Source organism: Fonsecaea erecta (genome assembly GCF_001651985.1).
Source record: "Fonsecaea erecta strain CBS 125763 chromosome Unknown Scaff3, whole genome shotgun sequence".
NCBI classification, from domain to species: domain Eukaryota; kingdom Fungi; phylum Ascomycota; class Eurotiomycetes; order Chaetothyriales; family Herpotrichiellaceae; genus Fonsecaea; species Fonsecaea erecta.
In genome coordinates, this window is record NW_017387246.1 from 2,947,029 (window position 1) to 2,966,681 (window position 19,653).

At 52.8% G+C, this 19,653-nt stretch overlaps 8 protein-coding genes across 8 annotated transcripts; 3 read left to right on the top strand and 5 right to left on the bottom strand.

Annotated features, from left to right (window-relative positions):
* Positions 1 to 425: 425 nt before the first annotated feature.
* AYL99_04318 (hypothetical protein) lies at positions 426 to 2,795 on the bottom strand (the record flags this gene model as incomplete). Its single annotated transcript, XM_018835832.1, has 2 exons — positions 426 to 2,504; positions 2,559 to 2,795. The coding sequence occupies 2 exons, from the start codon at positions 2,793 to 2,795 to the stop codon at positions 426 to 428; spliced, it is 2,316 nt and encodes a 771-aa protein (XP_018695482.1).
* A 538-nt stretch (positions 2,796 to 3,333) lies between these two features.
* AYL99_04319 (hypothetical protein) lies at positions 3,334 to 4,235 on the bottom strand (the record flags this gene model as incomplete). The annotated part of the gene is made up of 2 exons (XM_018835833.1): positions 3,334 to 4,089; positions 4,140 to 4,235. The coding sequence occupies 2 exons, from the start codon at positions 4,233 to 4,235 to the stop codon at positions 3,334 to 3,336; spliced, it is 852 nt and encodes a 283-aa protein (XP_018695483.1).
* An 894-nt stretch (positions 4,236 to 5,129) lies between these two features.
* On the top strand, positions 5,130 to 6,117 carry AYL99_04320 (hypothetical protein; the record flags this gene model as incomplete). The annotated part of the gene is made up of 3 exons (XM_018835834.1): positions 5,130 to 5,132; positions 5,190 to 5,747; positions 5,797 to 6,117. The coding sequence occupies 3 exons, from the start codon at positions 5,130 to 5,132 to the stop codon at positions 6,115 to 6,117; spliced, it is 882 nt and encodes a 293-aa protein (XP_018695484.1).
* Positions 6,118 to 6,340: 223 nt separating this feature from the next.
* On the bottom strand, positions 6,341 to 7,027 carry AYL99_04321 (6,7-dimethyl-8-ribityllumazine synthase; the record flags this gene model as incomplete). Its single annotated transcript, XM_018835835.1, has 1 exon — positions 6,341 to 7,027. One exon carries the CDS (start codon positions 7,025 to 7,027, stop codon positions 6,341 to 6,343), a length of 687 nt encoding a protein of 228 aa, XP_018695485.1.
* Positions 7,028 to 7,678: 651 nt separating this feature from the next.
* On the top strand, positions 7,679 to 9,200 carry AYL99_04322 (ornithine aminotransferase; the record flags this gene model as incomplete). Its single annotated transcript, XM_018835836.1, has 2 exons — positions 7,679 to 8,950; positions 9,015 to 9,200. The coding sequence occupies 2 exons, from the start codon at positions 7,679 to 7,681 to the stop codon at positions 9,198 to 9,200; spliced, it is 1,458 nt and encodes a 485-aa protein (XP_018695486.1).
* A 416-nt stretch (positions 9,201 to 9,616) lies between these two features.
* Positions 9,617 to 10,006, bottom strand: AYL99_04323 (hypothetical protein; the record flags this gene model as incomplete). Its single annotated transcript, XM_018835837.1, has 1 exon — positions 9,617 to 10,006. One exon carries the CDS (start codon positions 10,004 to 10,006, stop codon positions 9,617 to 9,619), a length of 390 nt encoding a protein of 129 aa, XP_018695487.1.
* A 4,416-nt stretch (positions 10,007 to 14,422) lies between these two features.
* AYL99_04324 (hypothetical protein) lies at positions 14,423 to 15,846 on the bottom strand (the record flags this gene model as incomplete). The annotated part of the gene is made up of 2 exons (XM_018835838.1): positions 14,423 to 15,504; positions 15,567 to 15,846. The coding sequence occupies 2 exons, from the start codon at positions 15,844 to 15,846 to the stop codon at positions 14,423 to 14,425; spliced, it is 1,362 nt and encodes a 453-aa protein (XP_018695488.1).
* Positions 15,847 to 18,337: 2,491 nt separating this feature from the next.
* Positions 18,338 to 18,688, top strand: AYL99_04325 (hypothetical protein; the record flags this gene model as incomplete). Its single annotated transcript, XM_018835839.1, has 1 exon — positions 18,338 to 18,688. The coding sequence occupies one exon, from the start codon at positions 18,338 to 18,340 to the stop codon at positions 18,686 to 18,688; it is 351 nt and encodes a 116-aa protein (XP_018695489.1).
* Between the last annotated feature and the right edge of the window lie 965 nt (positions 18,689 to 19,653).

The window sequence follows — 19,653 nt, forward strand, 5'->3', positions numbered from 1 at the left end:
GCAACTCAATCTCCAGCATGTATGTGTTAGAGGGCGAGGCGAGTGAGGCGAGCGAGGTAATAGTGAACCACGTCCACCGACCGACCGACCGCATACTGTACGTAAGAGTTCTCCCACCGCCCAAGGCAGGGTAGGATAGGGTGCATACGATACTGTGTATAAATAGGAAATGAGCCAATACATTGCGCGCAGGCTGCGAAAATCGTGATGCTGCCTCGTCTTTTCTTTTCTGTTTCATTCTTTCTTGTCGCGGAATCACAGAACGCCAGCCAGCCAGCCAGCCTCAACTGTCACGTCGAAAATTATCTTAAGTACTTGAGATGGAAGAAAACCCCATGTAATATTACTGCCCGCTTTTCCCCCAAGTGACTCGACTCTGGCCATAATTCGCCTGACCTCGTCCCGCCCCGCCGTCGTGACATGTCTCATCTCATATATCTCGCGCTCAAACTCGCAAATGCATCGGGACTATGCCTCCCCGCTTCCAAATTGTTGATACTCATGCTCTCTGCACTGGCATGCCGTGCGGCAATCCCCTGCTGTGGCCTCTGTACTCCCACTCCGGCACCCATGCCATTGGGCATGTTCATCCCCTGCCCAAAGGGCTGCTGCGCCGCAAAACTCTGTCCAAAGTTCTGGTTCTGAACCTGGGCCGGGCCTGGCGGAGGAGATCCAAATGGACTGGGCCCGCCACCAACAAAAGGATTGACAGCCCCATTGGCATTGATATTACTCATGTTAGCGTCGGTGACATTGGTCATGAATGGATTTCGGTTTCCACTGCCCCCGGCGGAATGCATGTTCGACAGTGAAACAGGCATAGTAGCGCTACGTTTCGCTGGCGAGATGTGACTGTTGCCAAAGATGTCCCCTGATGGAGCATATGAGACTGGTTGTTGAGGCGGCTGTTGTAGGGGTTGCTGTTGTTGCTGTTCGGACGCAGGTTCTGGGATTGAAGCCAGTGGCTGAAGAGCGGCTTGCGGATAATTGTATAGTGCCAAAATTGAACTCTTGTCGTAGCGACCAGTTTGCTGGGGCATCAGAGACTGTTGAGGCTGCTGAGAGAATTGTGGTTGGGAGTATGATGACTGTTGCTGGAATTGAGGCATTGACCCCGGCATCGCTTGCGCTTGTGTCTGCGGTTGAGGTTGTGTCTGAGATTGGTTGTACTGGAAATTGGCGTAAGGAGATTGATTTTGAGATGCAGAAGGACCCGAAACTTGAGACTGTTGCTGCTGCTGCTGCTGCTGCTGTTGGAAAGGGTTGTTCGGCTGGGGCTGATTTTGAGGAGCAGTACCGAACAGGTCTTGTGGTTGTGTTGGGGGGGGCGAAGACTGCGAGGGTGGTATCCCAAAGGGATTGAGATTCGCCGGGAGCGAGCTTTGTCGAAGTTGCATTTGTGCAGTTTGTCCGGGTGACTGCAAATTCAAGAAGGGGTTTGATGAAGGTGACGGAGGCACCTGGGACAGGAACGGGTTGTTCCCCATTGACTGAGCTGACACAGAGGCCGGCTGGAAGAACGGATTGCTGACGACAGGAATCGCCGCTGGGGATGCCACAGGACCTTGTTGGAATTGCGTCGAGGTCACTGGAGGTGTCATTGAATACTGGAAGCGAGGATCCTGTATAGGAGCAGGTTGGCTCGGATACCCCCCAGTGCTGTGAGGGAACAAGGGCTGAGAAACTTGCAGGGATTGAAAGGACTGTTCGAGCCCTGTTTCGGGCGGAGGCGGGCTGCGATTTGGCTGAGCATAGGGGTTATTGCTACTATAAGTTGCAGCACTGGTTGGAGTCGAGGGTTCTTGAGTCTTTGCCAACGAAAGACCAACAGTCTGTTGGTTGGTCATGGAAGTGAATGGGTTGTATGACGGCTCTTGACGTCTCGAGGTCGGCTCCTGACTCGCAGCAGGCATCGTGCCCTGTTTTCTCGAGGAAGTAGTACTGCCATTTTCATTCGCACCCAGTTGAACCAGAGCCTCAATGGTCCTTTCCACATTCCCATTTAAGCGACGCAGCAAGCTCGTGTTGCGGTCGTCGTTGGTAAAGCCCATGTCTCGCAGTGTAGTCAACTTCACACGCAATTCCGCATCTGTCATCTCATAGCGTGCATCGTCCATCCTCGAATCGTAGTCTCCGGTAGGGATGCGGAATGTGCTGTCAACTCGAGGCTCCTTGTGATGCTTCTTCTTATCATGTTTCGACAGCGTATAGGCGGAAGACGAGGCGCGAAGACCAAAACCAAAGAATTTGCCTTTCTTGGGAGGTAGAGGGGGTGGAGGAGAATCCATGTCTGCTCCCTGAGGTCTGGAATAACTGGAAGATAGACCGTCGTCACGCTGGGGAGGTTCCGGTTTGCCGTCGGACAGACTCTTTTCCTGGTATTTCTTGCGTATGAATCTTTCCATGGCCGAGTCGACTTCATCAACGTCCAGCGGCATGTCAGGCTTCTTGTTCTTGGGGTTGTAGATCTTGTTCACCGCGTTGTTGCCGTTGCGCCTCATATTCTGCATGATGTGTCAGTGTATCTACTTCGGAGTAGGAATGGAGATTCTGCTCACCTCCACCTGATCTGTCGACCAGGTGTCCATGCTCAAAGACTTGACCTTGGAAATATGAGTGCCCAATTTGCGATGCAGAGAGGCGCATCGCATGCAGAGGAAGATCCCCAGACTCCAACTCGCCCACGCTGGGTTCTTCGCACCACAATCAGCGCATTGTGAATTGCCGGGCACGGAGAGCAGCTCGTGAAGCTCCCGCTCGTTCCGCGCCTGGGTTCTCTTGCTCATCGAGGCCATCTCGAGTCGGACGGGGCCGGTTCCGATAGGGTTGTCGTGAAAACTGAGTCGAGCCGGACTTCACGACATGCGGAGCGGAGGGTGACCGACGGTGAAGTTACAGGTTGAGGAACTCGAAATTGATCGACTCGAGGGATCCCAGGAGACGTCAACTCATTGCGACGACTTAATGCAGCGTCGATCCTTTGAGTCCTTGCAGAATGATTACCAAGGTCTCTTGCCGCACTGCAGTGGTATGATCTGAGCTATGCTTTGTTCGTCCATCTGCGCTTGCCGCAATTACATAATAACTGGCTGCGGTTCCAAGAACCCCTTTCTGGGAAATGGTCCAGCGAATAATAGATCTCGTCTACCAGCACATGGGACACTCGACGACTGAATTGTTGCTCTCAAGTCATGCTTGTCTGCATATGTGCAATTCCCACTGAACAAATGAACGAGGTCGATCAGTATCTACATCCAATCTATGCAACTGTAAGATCAATCATCCCAAGCAGTCTTCCACGCCAACGTCATGCCGTTCCCTTTCAACTGTCACTCAAGACATCTCGGCATCCCCATCACCGCGTCTAGCAACGGAATAATCAATTCCATAACTGTACATCTGCTGCAGCATGCCGTATTGATGTTCCATAGGCTCGTCATCCGACAGGTGCCACCATTCTCTGCTATTGTATACCGGGTCCTTCAATTGTTTGTAGTTTTCCTCCTCCTTCATCATGAGGGGCCCAAGTTCCGTCGAAGCTGTCACTCCTCTTGGGTTTGGCTGTGCCTGATAGCCATGCAGGATATAAGGCTCGGCGGTCTGTCTGACCCCACCGACGGGCAAAGCGCATAGATTCTTCAACTTCTCTTGTTCCACCAATTGCAACCGATACTTGGCGGCTTCTTCTTCTCTTTCCATGCTTGTTTGCGGCCAATTTGCCAGGTCATCAGGGTGCATCTGGCTGCCGTACGTTGGAGGGGCGATTTGCCAAAGTTCTATCAACCTCAGCCTCTGTTCAGGCTCTGCGTTCTTGAACAACTGCAATTGGGATGGAAACAATGCCGAGGCGTTGATGCCAGATCGTTCGAGGGTGGTCGACACAGGAGTATCAGGTGGTGCCTGGTGGGCTGAGTGATGATAGTGCTGTGTGATATACGTGATTGGCGTCGACTGCGGGACGACTTGGGGGGTCGGAGGCATGGACATGTCTGGCGGAGACTGGAGAGGGCCGAGATGCAGATTGCGGGTCATCATGTTGATCAGGTCGTCCTGCATCTTGATATCGCTCTCGAACGCCGATAGTCCGCACTAGGGCAAAGAATCAGAAGGTCATGAACGAGGATTGGACCCGGACAAACCTGTCTGCAATGAGGGTTCTCTTCAAAGGCTGCCAGATTGTTGGAGAGGTCTGTCTCGTAGCCACAATGCTGGCACCTGTGAAAAGCGGACGCCATGGTTGGCTTCAGATTTGATAACAACACCAGCGGTTAGAGATCCTTGTCTGCAAAACGAGAACCAGGCAGGGAAGAGGAAGCAAAAATTCTGGGATTTAGGCTTCAAATTCGTATTGTACTAACTAACACACAAGTCTGCTATAGAAGCTCCAGGGAGTCCAGGGAGCAGGTCCAGTGTCCGGAACCGGCGAAAGAATTCCAAGTAGGTCGATGGTCCAGAGTCCAGAACAAAGAGCGGCCTTGGATCCAGAGGTCCAGTCCTGAGGGAATTTGCTGCTCCGGTCCTGAGGCAGCCTGAAGTTAAGAAGCTGTTGATCTGTTTGTGAAGAGATACGAAGTCAAGGGAAGAGGACGAGGTCAAGGGGAGGAGAGGAGCGGGGTAAAAAGGGTTTGGTAAAGTGGTTTTGCGAGTCGGTCGGTTTACAGAAGGCGGTGACTCAGCTCAGCATCAAAGCGTGAGGGCCGCCTGGTGGAGAAAGGGGGTCTGAGAGGTGTCTTTGAGAAGCTGTAGAGTGTCAAGATAGAGAGGAGGCTGAAGGTTGACGATGGTGGGAAGTTGGAAGGAGGCAGCACACATGACCGAGTCGGAAGTTGCTGATGACACGTAGCGGTCGCTGCTGCCCAAACACGCCAAAAACTCCCGAGGCGCGCCTTGGCAGAGGCTAGGCTCCTTTGGGATCGCTGCTCGACATCTGGAATGGCGCGGCTCTGGGGAGCCTGCGTCGCAATCAATGAAGTCTGGTCGTGACAGCAGAAGTTCTCACTGTATACTCAACTTCTCGATATTTCCAATCCCAAAAGCAATCTTGCCCACGCTCCTTTGAGCTGAGACTCTGCCCTGAGCTCACAACCTTCATACAAACAGCAGGAAATTTCCCCAGCTATCCCGTTGCAATGGTATGGCACTTATGGTCCCATCAAGCTCTCACAAAATACTGACTGTCCATTCTGTAGACGTCGATAGGTACAGGCTATGATCTCTCCAACTCTGTCTTCTCTCCGGATGGACGAAACTTCCAAGTCGAATACGCTGTGAAAGCGGTGGAAAATGGCGGGACGTGTGTCGGCATTCGGACCAAGCATGGAGTGGTTCTAGCATGCGAGAAGATCATTACCTCAAAGCTCTTGAAGCCTGGCTCCAACAAGAGAATATCCACGGTTGACCGTAATGCCGGCATCGTGACTTCCGGATTATTACCAGACGGTCGTCACCTCATCAGCAGAGCGAGAGACGAGGCTAGTAGTTGGAGACAAACATACAAAGCCCCCATTCCCATCCATGCTCTGGCGTCAAGAGTAGGGGGTTACGTGCAGGCATACACTTTGTACTCCAGCGTACGGCCTTTTGGTGTGACAGCCATCTTGGGAGGCTGGGATTCTGAAGCGGAACATGGTGTAGACGGGCAGGTCGGAGAGGGTCCCGGGACCGGTGCTGGTGGCAAGTCCGAAGGCGAAGCTGTCAAACGAGGTGGCCCGGGACTTTATATGATCGAGCCTAGTGGGCTATACTGGGTAGGTCAACAGGAATGGTTTTGAAACAACGGTGCTGACAGGTTCTCAGGGCTATTATGGTGCTGCCACAGGCAAAGGGCGGCAGGCTGCCAAAGCTGAACTGGAAAAGCTTGATCTTGGCTCACCGACCTGCGCCCTCACTCTCAAAGAAGCCGTCATGGAAGCTGCTAGGATCATCTACGTGGCCCATGAAGACTCGAAAGACAAGGAATTCGAACTCGAGATGACCTGGATCTCGAGCCTTGACGGCCCTACAAAAGGCCGACACGAACAGGTACCGCAAGAGTTACTCGACGAGGCCGAGAAAGCAGCCAAGAAGAGCCTGGAGGGAGACGACGAAGACGAGGAGGAGGATGCCATGCAGGATTGATTGATCTCGCCTTTTCCAGCACTGTAGCATTACCGGCGTTGGAGACACGTCGATGGGGTTTCTCGTTGAAAAACAAAAGAGGCGGAAACCCACGAGCGGCGCGGATATCTAGTTTTGTGGCTTTTCTACGTCTCTCGCATACCAAGTCTTGACACTGGAGAGACTTCCGGGTGTGTGATACTCCAAAAGACCAACAGGAGCAGATAGGCTATGGCAGCCTAGATCAGGTTCCGGCAATCTTGCCTTCTCCCCAACCCTTTCTCTTCACTCCAAGTTCGACAGCTGCGTTGCCCCAGTCTTCTCCGTGGTTATGTCCCTTGGCCTCCTTGCCTGTGCCTCCTTCTAGGCCTGCCCGAGCCAGACCCTGGCCTTCGTTCAGAACTGTAAGAAGACCAAAGATGACTGGGACACCCGTGTCCAGTTGTACTCTCATCAGGCCGTGGCTCACAGCGTCGGCGATGTATTCGAAGTGCATGGTCTCGCCTTTGATGAGCACCCCGATGGCTATTATGGCGTCAAATGTATGCTTCAGTCCTTTTACATCTTTTTTCTCAGGCTCTGGCGGGCCTGGCTGTAGACTTCCCTGAAGGTCTGTTGTCGAGTTGCTTCCTCCCAGAAGGTCTCCAATCCCGCTGGCGAGACTGCCCATGCCACCTGCGACTGCGCTCGCCGTGCTCTGTATTTGAGAGGCCGCATAGATCCGTTGGACCGCCAGGGGAAGCTCGTACGACCCAGGCACCGACTCGATGACAATGTTCTCCTCTTTCACGCCTTGGGCCAGCATGGCTTTCTTTGCACCGCCGACCAAGGCTTCGATCATGGTGGTGTTCCAACGGGCGTGCACGATGGCAATTCGCAGGCCGGAGCCATCGTGTGTTTGAGGAGCACCAGGCCCCTTGAGCGTCGCCATTGTCTGTTTTGATCAAGGTTGGAGAGTGCGGTCTCTGATTCTGTTGACATGAGGTCTAGAGTAAGTGCGGGTTTGGGGGTAGGCGAGTTGCCAGTGGAAAGCGACGGCTGGCCTGGGCGCGACACCTCCCACGCCTAGTAGTGAGCCTAGCCCGCAGTTGACCTTACAGGGTTGAGAAATCAGCGTGATCAGCCCACCAACCAGCCCACTTGCCCCTCGACGACCTCTCGGCTCTCGCTCACTGTGTCGCCTCTTCTAGTTGCCCTTGCATATCCCATTACGCTTCTCAAACATCCAACCGTCGTCCCCATCCACTCGATTCGCTATCCACCACTGCGGGTCAGGCCTTCGACAGGCTTAAGTGGCCCTCCATTAAGGATACACCTGCACTTAGGGGTATAGCAACAAGTGAGTTCCAAGTGGAAAATCTCTGCACATGACCTAACGTGAGTGGACCTCATAATCCAGGGCACTACTTAAATCATTTTGCCCCGACATTCCTATGTAAGAGACGAGAATTGCTTTACTCCTGCTAGGCTATATATGATCAAATCCATCTGACATCTTTCAGTACAAGACCAAACCGGTGGCCAATTAGCGCAGCCTCGATCCAGAATATCAAGAACTACAATTAGCCCCTCCCCGTCAACAATGGCACCATCAGCAACCAATGGTGATGGCGTCAACGGTATCACCAAGGTGAATGGCCAGACGACCGGCACTCAGCTGAAAGCGACCGCTCCCGCATTTCACCCAGCTGGTACTCCTGACCGATCAAAGTACCACGCTTCAACTTCCGATGAAGCCATACACGCCGAGCACCAGTATGCCGCCCACAATTACCACCCCCTGCCGGTTGTCTTCGCCCGAGCATTGGGAACGACTGTGTGGGACCCAGAAGGCCGAGAATATCTGGACTTCCTGTCCGCATATTCTGCCGTGAATCAGGGCCATTGCCACCCCGAACTGGTCAAAGCCCTTGTTGAACAAGCCTCGACACTCACCCTGAGCTCGAGGGCATTTTACAATGACGTATTTCCCCGTTTCGCAGAGTTTGTCACCAAGTACTTCAACTTCGACATGGTTTTGCCGATGAATACTGGTGCTGAGGCGGTGGAGACAGCAGTCAAGATCGCCAGGAAATGGGGATATAAATCCAAGGGCATACCCCATGACGAGGCAATCGTGCTCAGCGTGGCGGAGAACTTCCACGGGCGGACGTTTTCTGCCATTTCCATGTCCACGGACCCCGAATCTCGCGACAACTATGGCCCCTATCTGCCCGGTGTCGGCAGCATCTCTCCAGCGACGGGCAAAGTCATCCCCTACAATGACATTCCGGCCGTCCGCGCGGCATTCGAATCCCACGGCGACAAGATTGCGGGATTCCTCGTGGAGCCAATTCAAGGTGAAGCCGGCATTGTGGTCCCTGACGACAGCTACCTGACTGAGCTTCGCGCACTGTGTGATAAACACAATGTGCTGCTCATCTGCGACGAGATCCAAACAGGTATCGCCCGCACGGGGAAGCTTCTCTGCCACGAATGGGCCGGAATTAAGCCCGACCTTGTTCTCCTCGGTAAAGCCATCTCTGGTGGAATGTACCCGGTCTCGTGCGTTCTCGGCCGCAAAGATGTGATGCTCACGATCGAACCCGGTACACACGGCTCCACATACGGCGGCAACCCGCTGGGTTGTGCAGTTGCCATTCGCGCTCTTGAGGTCGTCCGTGACGAGAAGATGACTGAACGGGCAGAGAAACTCGGACAAATCTTCCGTGACGGACTAAGAGATTTGAACTCGGAGTTGATCAAGACGGTCAGGGGTAAGGGACTGCTGAATGCAATTGTCATTGATGAGGCGAAGACGAACGGACACAGTGCGTGGGATTTGTGTATGTTGATGAAGGAGAAAGGATTACTAGTGAGTTTCAATCCCCCCGCGTTGTGGTTCTCCAAGGTGCGGCGAGGCTAACCGTGCATGACAGGCAAAACCTACGCACCAAAACATCATCCGTCTTGCCCCACCCCTAGTCATCACAGAGGAGGAAATCCAGCGTGCGTTGGCTATCATTGCGGAGGCAGCAGCGGAACTTCCCCATTTAAAGGGGGAGAAGGAGAAGCAGGTCCTCCCGGAAGGGGAGAAGAATGTTCACATTGGCGTGGACAATTAAGCCGAACTATATTGGTGGAGACGACCCGCCGCATGGCAGGACGCTGAACGGCACGAGGCTACGATGCATCTAATATACTAACGAGTCATTGAGGAACGACGTTCGCTGAAGACATGGGTCGCTTGCCCGAGGAGTGGTGGCATTGATATTCAGCTCTTTCAGTCGGGGCAATGTCATTTTAGACTGTCGAGGTAGTGGGGTTTCAGTTGCTATTGTGGAGAACATATGTATTGATAAGGCATACATCCAATGGAACGTAACATGGCAGCATGAACCTGTGGAAGAGTTCAACTCGGCGTGGCGAAGAACAACAAAAGGTACCGGGGACCAAAGATGATGTTCGGGTTCAGTCATGGGTCGGGATGCTGGCCTGGATAGACTTGTATCAACCTCTGCTCCACCATTGCCAGCCTTGCTTAACCATCCACCAGCAAACGTCTCGTGCTCTCGTGGCTTTCACTGCGTGCAAAGATGTGGCCGATGTACTTCAGATCATGGACCATGGACGGCCTCTCCTGGCGTTCGTCGTGGCGATGGCCCTCTGTTTGGACTTTGGAGGTGGTGTCCTTGGAAGTCGAGCCGTTGGTTGCCGCCGCTGCCGAGGAGCTTCTCTTGGAAGACGTGGAGGTGACATGATTGGTGATGACAGGGCTGAGGTTATGCCACGGTTGGTCACGGCCATCTTCAGCCAGGAACCGTTGCATCGGGGAGGGGTCCTCAGCCATCGGCTCCCTGATCGTGTTGGTGGTGCGCGTGGTGTTCCGGCTCGTCAATGTTTCTTCTGGTGAAGTCGTCTTCAACGTCATCATACCTGACTTGCCCACGGTTCTCAAGCTAGCTCTAAAGGGTGAATCGATTCTCCAGCGGAAGGTTCAATCAAGCAGAGGTCCCGACGATGAAGAAGATGAAGAAGAAGAAGACAGACCCATGTGGCGAGACAAATCCGCCCAGCTTATATAAATGCTGCTTCAGAGCATTTTCACTGCGCCGCCTGACATGTTCATCCGCCTGTGCCCTGTTGTCCGGACATACGACAAAGGATACATATAGTCCGAGTTAGGCGTCGCGAATTCCCCTGGTTCATCTCTGGTAATCGACCACGCCCTCATCCTCGCTACTCGCCAGACGTGATGCAGTTGCAGAGCGCCTGGCAATGTTCTCTGGTGTTTATCAGCGGCCCCAGTGGACCCAGAATTGTGCCTGGCGGGTCATGCCACGAACACGATCACGAACGGTGAATCCAATTTTCGGCCATATGTACCAATTATTAGTGGAGGGGTGGAAGTAGATCGGACAGGATTTATCAGAGGGCGGATATCGGGCAGGTTTGTGGCTCTAGCCGATTAAGCCCTAGTTATTCTTCATCATGTCGTCGCACGACAGCAGGTGAGCCTGCCTCAGGCTGATTGGACCCGTCAGTCATGACACTGGCCCCATTCTGCAACATGCGGCCTTCACGCAGCAGAACAAGTTCCTCTCAAGTTCTGAAAACATTGAACTGCCTTGCTCGTCAGATGTAGGCTCGAAGGTATTTCAAATCCCCTCTGATCCCTCGATGTGGGAGGGTTCGCGTTCTTCACTGAGAATATGGATAATAGCGAACGTTCGACCTCACCACCGCGCAGTCTCGGTGATCCTTTCACCAATGACGGTCCGCATGATCTGCATTTGCCCTACAATTCTTTGATACCCACGTGCCAGGAATTTCATGCGTTTCAGCGTGACTCGGTCGAATCTCTCGACAGCGTCCCTCCCACCAACGACGATCATGAATACCTGAAATTCTTTGACGAGACCATCGACCAGAAGTTCTTGGCTGACGACTTTTGCACGGCCTGCCAAAGCTTTCCTGGGATTGCTTGTCGTTGCGACTGTCCATGGTTAGCAGTGTTCTCCCTGGACAAACCCACTACTCCTTCCTGCAACGATGACACAACAGTTCCATTCGCCGCAGTGTCCAGCAGCGAAAGCAGAGAGACCTTTCTTTCCGAGATGCGAGCCAAAGGACATAGTGAAGCCGAGAGAGGCTTTTGCGTTCCGCCAACGACTCCTCATCGGTCGGCTGGGCCTGTTGTGGATGTCCCCTCCAGCGTATCTTCACAGGGGCCTCGAAGAGGCCAGGCCAACCCGCCAGTCCACCCTCCGGATAGCTTTCTTGCGCCCTCGGCCCTCAAATGCCCGCATTGTGGACAATGCTTTGGCTCGCACTCTCTCCAGGCACAACGTTTTCAGTGAGCATGTCAACTCCGCGACAACGGTGATGTACGCCCTGACAAATCGTAGGAAACATCTAGAAAATCACACGAGCCAAAAGTGTCACATTCAAGGCTGTGACGTTGTTCTGAAAAACGACCCTCGAACCCTCGAACGCCACTTGATGGCCGTTCATGCCGCCCCGTCACAGCCTTCAGATCTTGTCAGCTGTTCGTGCGGAAAGACCTACAAACGGAGGGACCACCTCGTTCGACACCAGAAGCGATGCTATCTATCTCTATCAAAGAAACACGACGAGCCATTGTTAGGGTTTGAATCTACCTGACCTCTGTTGTCGACTGAGTGTTTGAGTGTTGAGGCTTCAGCCTCTTTTGAGGGATGGATCACCCAGACCTAGAAGCGGAGAAGCATGCACATATGATGATGTGTTTCACTTTACTGTGTTTTTCGCTCTGGGTTGCTCTGTTTTGTATATCTAGCTGGGCTTTGTATCTCTTTGTACTTTATATCAACACTCGGTTGTCTGTTCGTGGCGTGGAGTTGGTATCCTGGGCGCGGGTAAAAAGAGGAGCATGCACCTTGGCGAAAAGGATGGTTCAAATGGATGACACGGACGGCTCAGGCTATGATCTTAGCGACTTCACGAAATAGGCCAAGCGAGAACCCCCTCGCACAGGTATGACAGGTCTAGCCTTTCTCCGATACCTCCCTGCCTGCAGGCGTTGCAGTATGAACTATGTTATTTCCAGACTATGAGAGCCTGTGTACCTGATTCTAATGATGAAGTAAACAGGGAACCTCAAACCCCTCGCCAGTGGCTGCCTCATTCAATTGGGGCCACCAATCAAAAGCCTCGTTCGCCTAAGGGGAAGTCATTGCCTGACCAATCGAACCAAAATTCCCATTTGCCAGGTGTCTCAGACGCCTGCGGCTCTGCAGGTCATATCCACGCAGCTGCTTGTTGTTTGCCGTTGGCCGCATAAGTCGCCTAAGCTCAATATGAAAGGGGACCACTTGTGGCAGAGAACGTCGCGCGTGCGCACAGTTGGGCCTCTCTTTCGTGTCAAACCAGAAATAAAGCCATTGCGGCAAGGATGGCCAGCTCACTATCCCAAGGTCTTGCTGCCTCGAACACGTGTTCCGGTCCACCTGGTCTTCGATCTTCGAGAACATCATTGTGCGAGCTGGGGAGCTTGGGATCAGCGCATCGACCCACAGACCAGGAGACGAAGAGAAACCCGTGCACGTATTAGAACCTCAGTGAGACAATCCTAGCCCGACCCACTGATGCAGCGTGTCTGGTAGAAAGCTTGTTGCTTTTTTCTCTCCTTCTTTTCTTGACGTGGCCCGTGCGTAACCCTAGCGACTCGAGTCGCCGCTTCCTCCAAAAATCGGAAACTAGCCGACGCTGACGCTGGCTTCACCACCTTCAACCGAGGTGTCCGATGCAATTCTCGTGTTCGTCGTGCAACAAACCCATCCATCTCGTCTAGATCAAGATGTGTTACTCGAAACCTCCATCGCACCCTCGACAACGCCTAGTCAGAAATGCATCGGCATGGTGCTTGAAATGCACGTCCATGAGCGCATGGGGGCCTTTGTGGGGAGTATATCGGTCAGAACAGGAAAGAAATCGCTTTCCGCGGCTAAGACGAGGAGCATGGCTTCCCCGGGGACGGGAACGGCGGGACACCAAGGCACTACTCCCAATGACTATCCATTCTCGTGCCTCGAAGCCTAGAAGCGCGTACTCCGCCACGACCAGGCACCCTCGGTGCAAGATGTTGATCATGCGTGGAGATCATCAGCGGTATTCCTGCAAATTGTTGGGGTGATCCTCCGAAGCGACGGATTTGCCGAGTCTCATGTGAATCCCCTGTGTGATGGCGGATTAACATCACCCCTTAGATCGAGCGACGGAAGCAGGTTCATGGAACATACATAGGCTGTCAGATATCTTGTCAGCTTCGCGTCCCCAAACACCGGCGGGAACACAGCCTTTCACCTTCCCACATGTGTGGACACTCCGAAGAGTCGTCAGATTGATGGACCTCCTAGAAATCTGTGTAACGAACGACAGTGAGATATGTGCTATACCGAGATCGACTCCAATCTAGACCTCCGACACTCCTGAAAAGAAATCATACCGTGGGGATCATTGAGGCCGGGCCTCCTCGAAGGATGCTCTACCAGCGACCGGTCTCACAATTTGGCAACCGTATTATCTTCCTGTGTTAGCATTCGAACAACCTATTATACCACGCACCTCTGCCATCGTCAACAGCATGAGAAAATTGATGAGAAACAGAACGCAGCTTCTTCTCTTCTCCCCGGCTCCCATCCAGCTGTAGGGCGCGAGAGGAATTGACAAGCTTTATCCCTCAAATGCCGCAGCATGCTGCCGAATATACCTCGTATTCGTCCACCGAGTCTCAGGTTTGGCGAAGGAGTTGCGAACCCACCCTCAAGCGAGAGTCCTAAGCCCTGTTTGGGAATGGAGGGGCACCACCTTCCCAATCGGGTATTAACAAGACGTCATCCCCCACAATTTGCCGAAGAAGTCTGTATACCCCCGATCCGCGGCTGCGTTGCGATAGAATAGACTCCCGGTGTAGTAGGGATCAGAGTCAGTTACTAAGCAGCTTCGACGCCTGGCGTCTGAGTGGCTGTCGCGAGGCGAAAAGTGTATACAAATTTCCTCCGATGTTTGCAGGGTGAGCATTCGGCAGTCCTTTTGAGCCGACTCCACCTAATTACACGTTGGGCTGATTGGTGCCCACAAGAGGCTCGAGGATTCCGGTGCTTGCTTGCTAGCGAACGCATGTGATTGAATGAACTGTCTCGTGCTCCCAGAGGTCATGATCCAAAGATACGGTCCTTTTTTGGGGTAAAGGAGCAGGTACTATACTACTCAATAATCCCAAAGACATAGAGACTGTTATGCTCCTCGCTCTACCCAATGCATCAACGATGAAAGACAAGACCGAGCGGCAGGGAAAGAAAAAGGGCTATTCATCCGGGGGTGCTGTGATCCAGAGGAGCTCGCAGAAACATTCTGCAGGGACCGATCGCGGGTGCAGGTCCCGGCATATGGGATCTGCATTATCGATCCGTAGTTCTCCATCCAATCCCCAGCTAGTTGGGATCTGTTCGAATATCTCCGGCATTACTAGGGACGTGAAAAGCAGTTTTTCGGTGGCATTTTGTATGGGCGGCGCCAGTCGGTGGAACGCTGCCAACATCCGTATGACTCCGATCCAGATCTCTGCGTACCTCTCACCGATAGACGCCGAAATGGTCAGTCGAACCAAGAACCACATCAGATGGACTGGCGATATTGATGCGTCGTCTCGTGCCACTTCGAGGTGCTGGCTGATGGCCTCGATGCACGAATCCGTCGCCGGATCAAAGTCTCCGTGGAGCATGAGCGCGGATGTGAGGAACAAGATCACTGCCAGACGGCAGTTGCGGTCGGTAGGAAATTCTGCAGTGGGCGGCGTCTCAAGCAGCTTTTTCAGTGTTGAAGCTTGGAACGCCCTGACCCTCTTCAAATCTGACAGGCGGTCCATTTCTGCCTCGGAAGTAGGTAGCAGGTTAACCAGGGCCTTTTGACGGCTCCGAAGCAGATCGTTGAGGTTCTTAAGCCCAGTATCTAGACCGGGTCCGAAGTCAAATCCCGTCAGAGGGCCGGGCAGGGCCACGAAGGTCCAGACGAGCTTGGTAAACATGAGATAGTCGCCTTTGAAGGAAGACAACCCGCCGTGGAGCATCACCATCTCCCGGAACGCGAGCCAGTGTGAAGTACCGTCCGACCCTTCCATACATTTGAGGCTGCAGAGAAGGACCGTGCCCAAGATGACGCCTGTATTGAGAGTGTGCAGATTGGACCTGACACTTCGCACAAGACTGTTCTCGTACTCGAGCGGAGCTGGTATGCCCCGAAGGGCTGACCGATGAGTGGCCGCGTCAAACAGCATGGCTCGAAAAGACACCTCGTCACGGCAGTAGAGCTGGAACAAGTCTTTGACGGCAATGGCGTTGCCCATGTGTTTCCAGCGTGCTCTGTACAGCTCCGGCATCACGGTTGCATCTATGCGGCAGGTTTTAGAAGTCGCACCGAGCCTAAGGGCGGTGGAGGTATTAGTTACATACAGTGATGGAAGAGACACCGGTCTGAGGCCGTTGCCAGGAGATGGAGAGGGAGCTCGACCGTCGGCGGACAGGCTGCCTTGACCACCACGTCGACGGGCCATTTGAACTGGTCGAGTCGTACATTGACGGGAGCGATGGCGATGTTCGAAGGGTCGACTTTCCGGCGCTGGCGCTTTATCCGGTGCAACTCTCTCGCGAGATGCGCTCGAGACTTGTGCCGCTTCTCGGGATCATTTTCGTCGACAAAGTGCAAGCGCGGGAGAGGGTTCTGGGCAGCCATTGGGGGGGAGGGAAAGGATGAAGATTGCAGAGGACCGAGGGGAGTTCCCCATGCAGAATGTACATATAATAAAGTACTAACAGTATTACGAAGCCCCCACAACCTCACCACCACAGTTACTAACGTGAGTTAGTATTCAAGGAGGTTAAAAGTCTAGACTCTCGGCAGAATGCCTGGCCTATTGCTTACGAATACCCGCTTGATACTCCCACTAATGCTGCAACTCGCCTCGTTCTTACGTACGGCAAGCGGGTACGGGTTCGGTGTAATTATTGCACGTGATCTCACCTTACCTCACCTTCATGAGCTTGATACAGAGCGAGGCTTTGCTCCTCAAGAGTGATGGGATCCTGGTCCTTTTGGGTGTGCTGACGGTCTGGAGGCGAGAATAAGAACCCGCGGGAAGTAAGAGCATCGAGGGGTTAAGTGATCGACATATTGCATATTGAGTGGATTAGCTATCCAAGCGGCCGAGGTATGCATAGGAAGGGTTCTGTCGTGACAAATACTACTACCATCTTAGAACACTAGCAATGGAGTCAGTCTTCCACGAGGATATAGGTAGTGGGACCTCCACCGCAAGGCTGAGCAGCCCCTGAACGGTTAATGGTATAGAGGACTGGCCGTCAGATACTCAGTTATGGATTAAATATGTACACCCACTCACTACTCGTATGTACACTAGTGCTCATTTCTTGTTCTCAATTGAATAGTTCCCTACTAGACCCTTGACCGTCTCTCTCCCCTCGCCTGTTAAAACTACAATCCGGGCATTTATCATTACCACTGCCCGCTGTAACGCCACGATTTTTGTCTCCCTGCATTGATCAACGAGATGCTACACAGTGCACTGGAGAGCTTACCAGCCTGGCGCCCCCAAAAGCCAGTATCGATACTGTGTTCATGCATATGTGCTATTATGTCGAAATGGATTTAGTACGGATACTACCTGTAGAGTAAAGTACTCCTACCGATCCCGGAGGAGGAGAAGGCTCCTAAGGAGATAAGTGACAGGATAAATGTGGAGCGATTAGGGTCGAGTTCGGCCAGATCTGGACAACTTTGAAGGTACGGTTGAGAAGCAACTGTAGCTCCATCTGCATCAACTCGTAGTTGCTGTTGCCTACTTGATCGTGTTGGTCGGGCTAGATGCAGGCGCAGGAAAGACTTTAATCAAGATTAAAAGCTATAAGGTCGTGGTTCTCACAGTACGAGACTGCCAGATGCAGTTTATCATGGGTTCGGGGAGAATGTTTCGCAGAACTGCTGGCCATAACCTGCGCTCAGCCTACAAGCTAGACACATTCAGCCACTGCAGCTATGATCAGGAACACTCATGACTGTTGGTCGAAATGCGCTCTCAGGGTTTGCTATAGAGAGCCCATGGGCCGCCGTGAGCTCGCTGGGCAGCCCCCGCCAAGAATATTTCTATGGGCCGCGGGGACTTTTTGCCGATGTTGTGACCTGCAAAGCACCACCTGGACGATTCCAGTTCCGAGCCTGACCTCCGAAGCGGAGCAAACTGATCCCAGCTTGACTCAGCCAGGTTTCGCAACGGGCCAGCCCGACTCAGTCGTAGCTGAATTGATTCCAAACTAGCTCCGATCTATGGGGGATTGGTGTACTCGAGCTGTAGTGAAACTGATGCTTAACTCGAATAACAGGATCGTACGCTTCTGCGCTGGAGGAAATGGGATGTCGCAGGGCTCAGTAAGACTACTAACTCGTGAGGAGGAGGTAGTATTTGATATACGCGTCTGGCCCTGTATACCAGGAGATGTAATAATCACAAAGTATTTTCAAGCTCGCAGACAATCCTTCTACGGCAGGGTAGGCTTCTCACTTCTACCTTGGAGGATGCTGGCATTCTCAAGTCTATACCCACTCCTAAACATATCACTAAAATCGCCCAAAAGGGAAATACACCGAGCTCATGATCACGTGATCATACACGGGTGAGATTATAGTTCCTTTCCACCCCCAGGCTCAAAGCAGCTCTTCCAAAGACTCTGAGTGCCAGGAATTTGGATTTTGATGAGCCCAAGGTCGAAAGAATCATTTTGATCAAGTACCGGTAGCATCAAGGATGTGATGTTGTATCACTAGTAGTTTTTATTCTTCAGCGAATCACATCTTCTTCTGAGAAAGGCACGCGAGTTCGGAGCAAATGTGGAAACCAAGTCATACTGACAAACCTATTAGTACTCTAGGACTATATTATAATTCAGAGCATCCACGATGATCCTGACAGCAAGAAGCAATTGACCGCCGTGATCAAAAGACCATCACGTGATTTGACAAACACAGCAAACGGTGCAAACTGGTGCTGGCTGATCCTCGGGGGCTCCAGCTCCAAGTTTCGCAGCGCCAGAGAAGAAGCTCCAGGATAACTCGAGCACTTCATTCAAAACATGGATGTTCAGTCAGTCAGCCTCTCTTGACGGGTGTTGCGTTTCAGCCCTCTATCCACGACAAGGTCACAGCTACTAGAATGCAGTCCCTCCGCTCCCTTGCCCGCGTAGGACCGGCACAGGCCCAATTTCCTAGGAGTTCACTCCGCAACTTCAGCGCCGCCCGCAGATACGCTCAGTCCCAGCGCACTTCAAGCACCAGCTCCTCCCAGCCCGAGCGACCTGTCAACTTCTACACCACGCACGGCCGCGCCTTTTTTAAAGCCATCACCTTAGCCTTTCTGACGTACCAAATCGCGTATTGGGGCTGGCTGACGTTGGAGACGGAATACCTCAAAGACCAGAAGAACCGTGAGATCAAGTCGCTGGAGCAGGAGGTGAGGTTGCTGGACGAAGGCCGAAAGGCTCACCGGCCCAGTAGTACCTCTTGAGGACGCTGAAAGAGCTTATGAAGCAGAGGAGGATATTTATGCAGATATTTCAAGGGAGCAGACTACCCGCCCATCATCAGAGGGCCGTCTTTTGCAACTTCGAGGGTATGGGGAGGCCTGCGGATTGAAGGTGCCACATCCCACCCAATCACCTTCCGGATCAGATGTGGAAAGCGATCCTCCAGAATTTTCGACGGGACGCCGAGGAGTGAGATGCGTGTGGGTTAGAGGGACTTCCACTCAACAACTTGAAGCTGGGCGTCGCGCATGATGCACCACAGCACTCTCATTCTCCGTCCAGGGGCGTCCCCGACTGTCGGCCGCCCAATTAGCACGAACAACACTTGCCTCAGTTTTCAATGGAAGCAGTATTGCTCGGCTAGGATGTATCCGTACGATTGACACTGGCGTCCTGATTTACAACCTACAACCAATATACACCTGCTGTACTAACAGAGATGGCCACATTGGTCAATCAACACGAAACCACAACCACATCTATGAACCATATCTTGTCTCACAGTGAATGGACTACAGCCTCCGATAAGGCTGGTCATCCATGACACCGTCGAAGTCTCTCGGAGAACTCGCTTCCTTCCCTGCACCAGAGAAACCAGAGAGGAGCCGATTCCGATGGAGTACAGCAGTGAACAAGCTGAATTGGATGGTGATCGCCAGCGAAGCAACACTCTTCACGCGGCAGGCAAGGTAAAGTTACCGAAGCACTACCTGTGATACGAGGCCCTAAATGACAGCAAGATGATCTCAGACGGGATGGATGAGCCCAGCAAACACGAGTCGAATGACAGAGGCCTGAGAGGGACAGAGGGAAGTAGAGAGAACTGATGGGGACATAAAAAGACACGGGCAGCATGCACGACGCGTGAATCTTGTCTCGTATACTTGCTTCTTTTACTCGCCACGGGGATACGAAATAATCTATGTCTTCTCATATCCAGTACCAG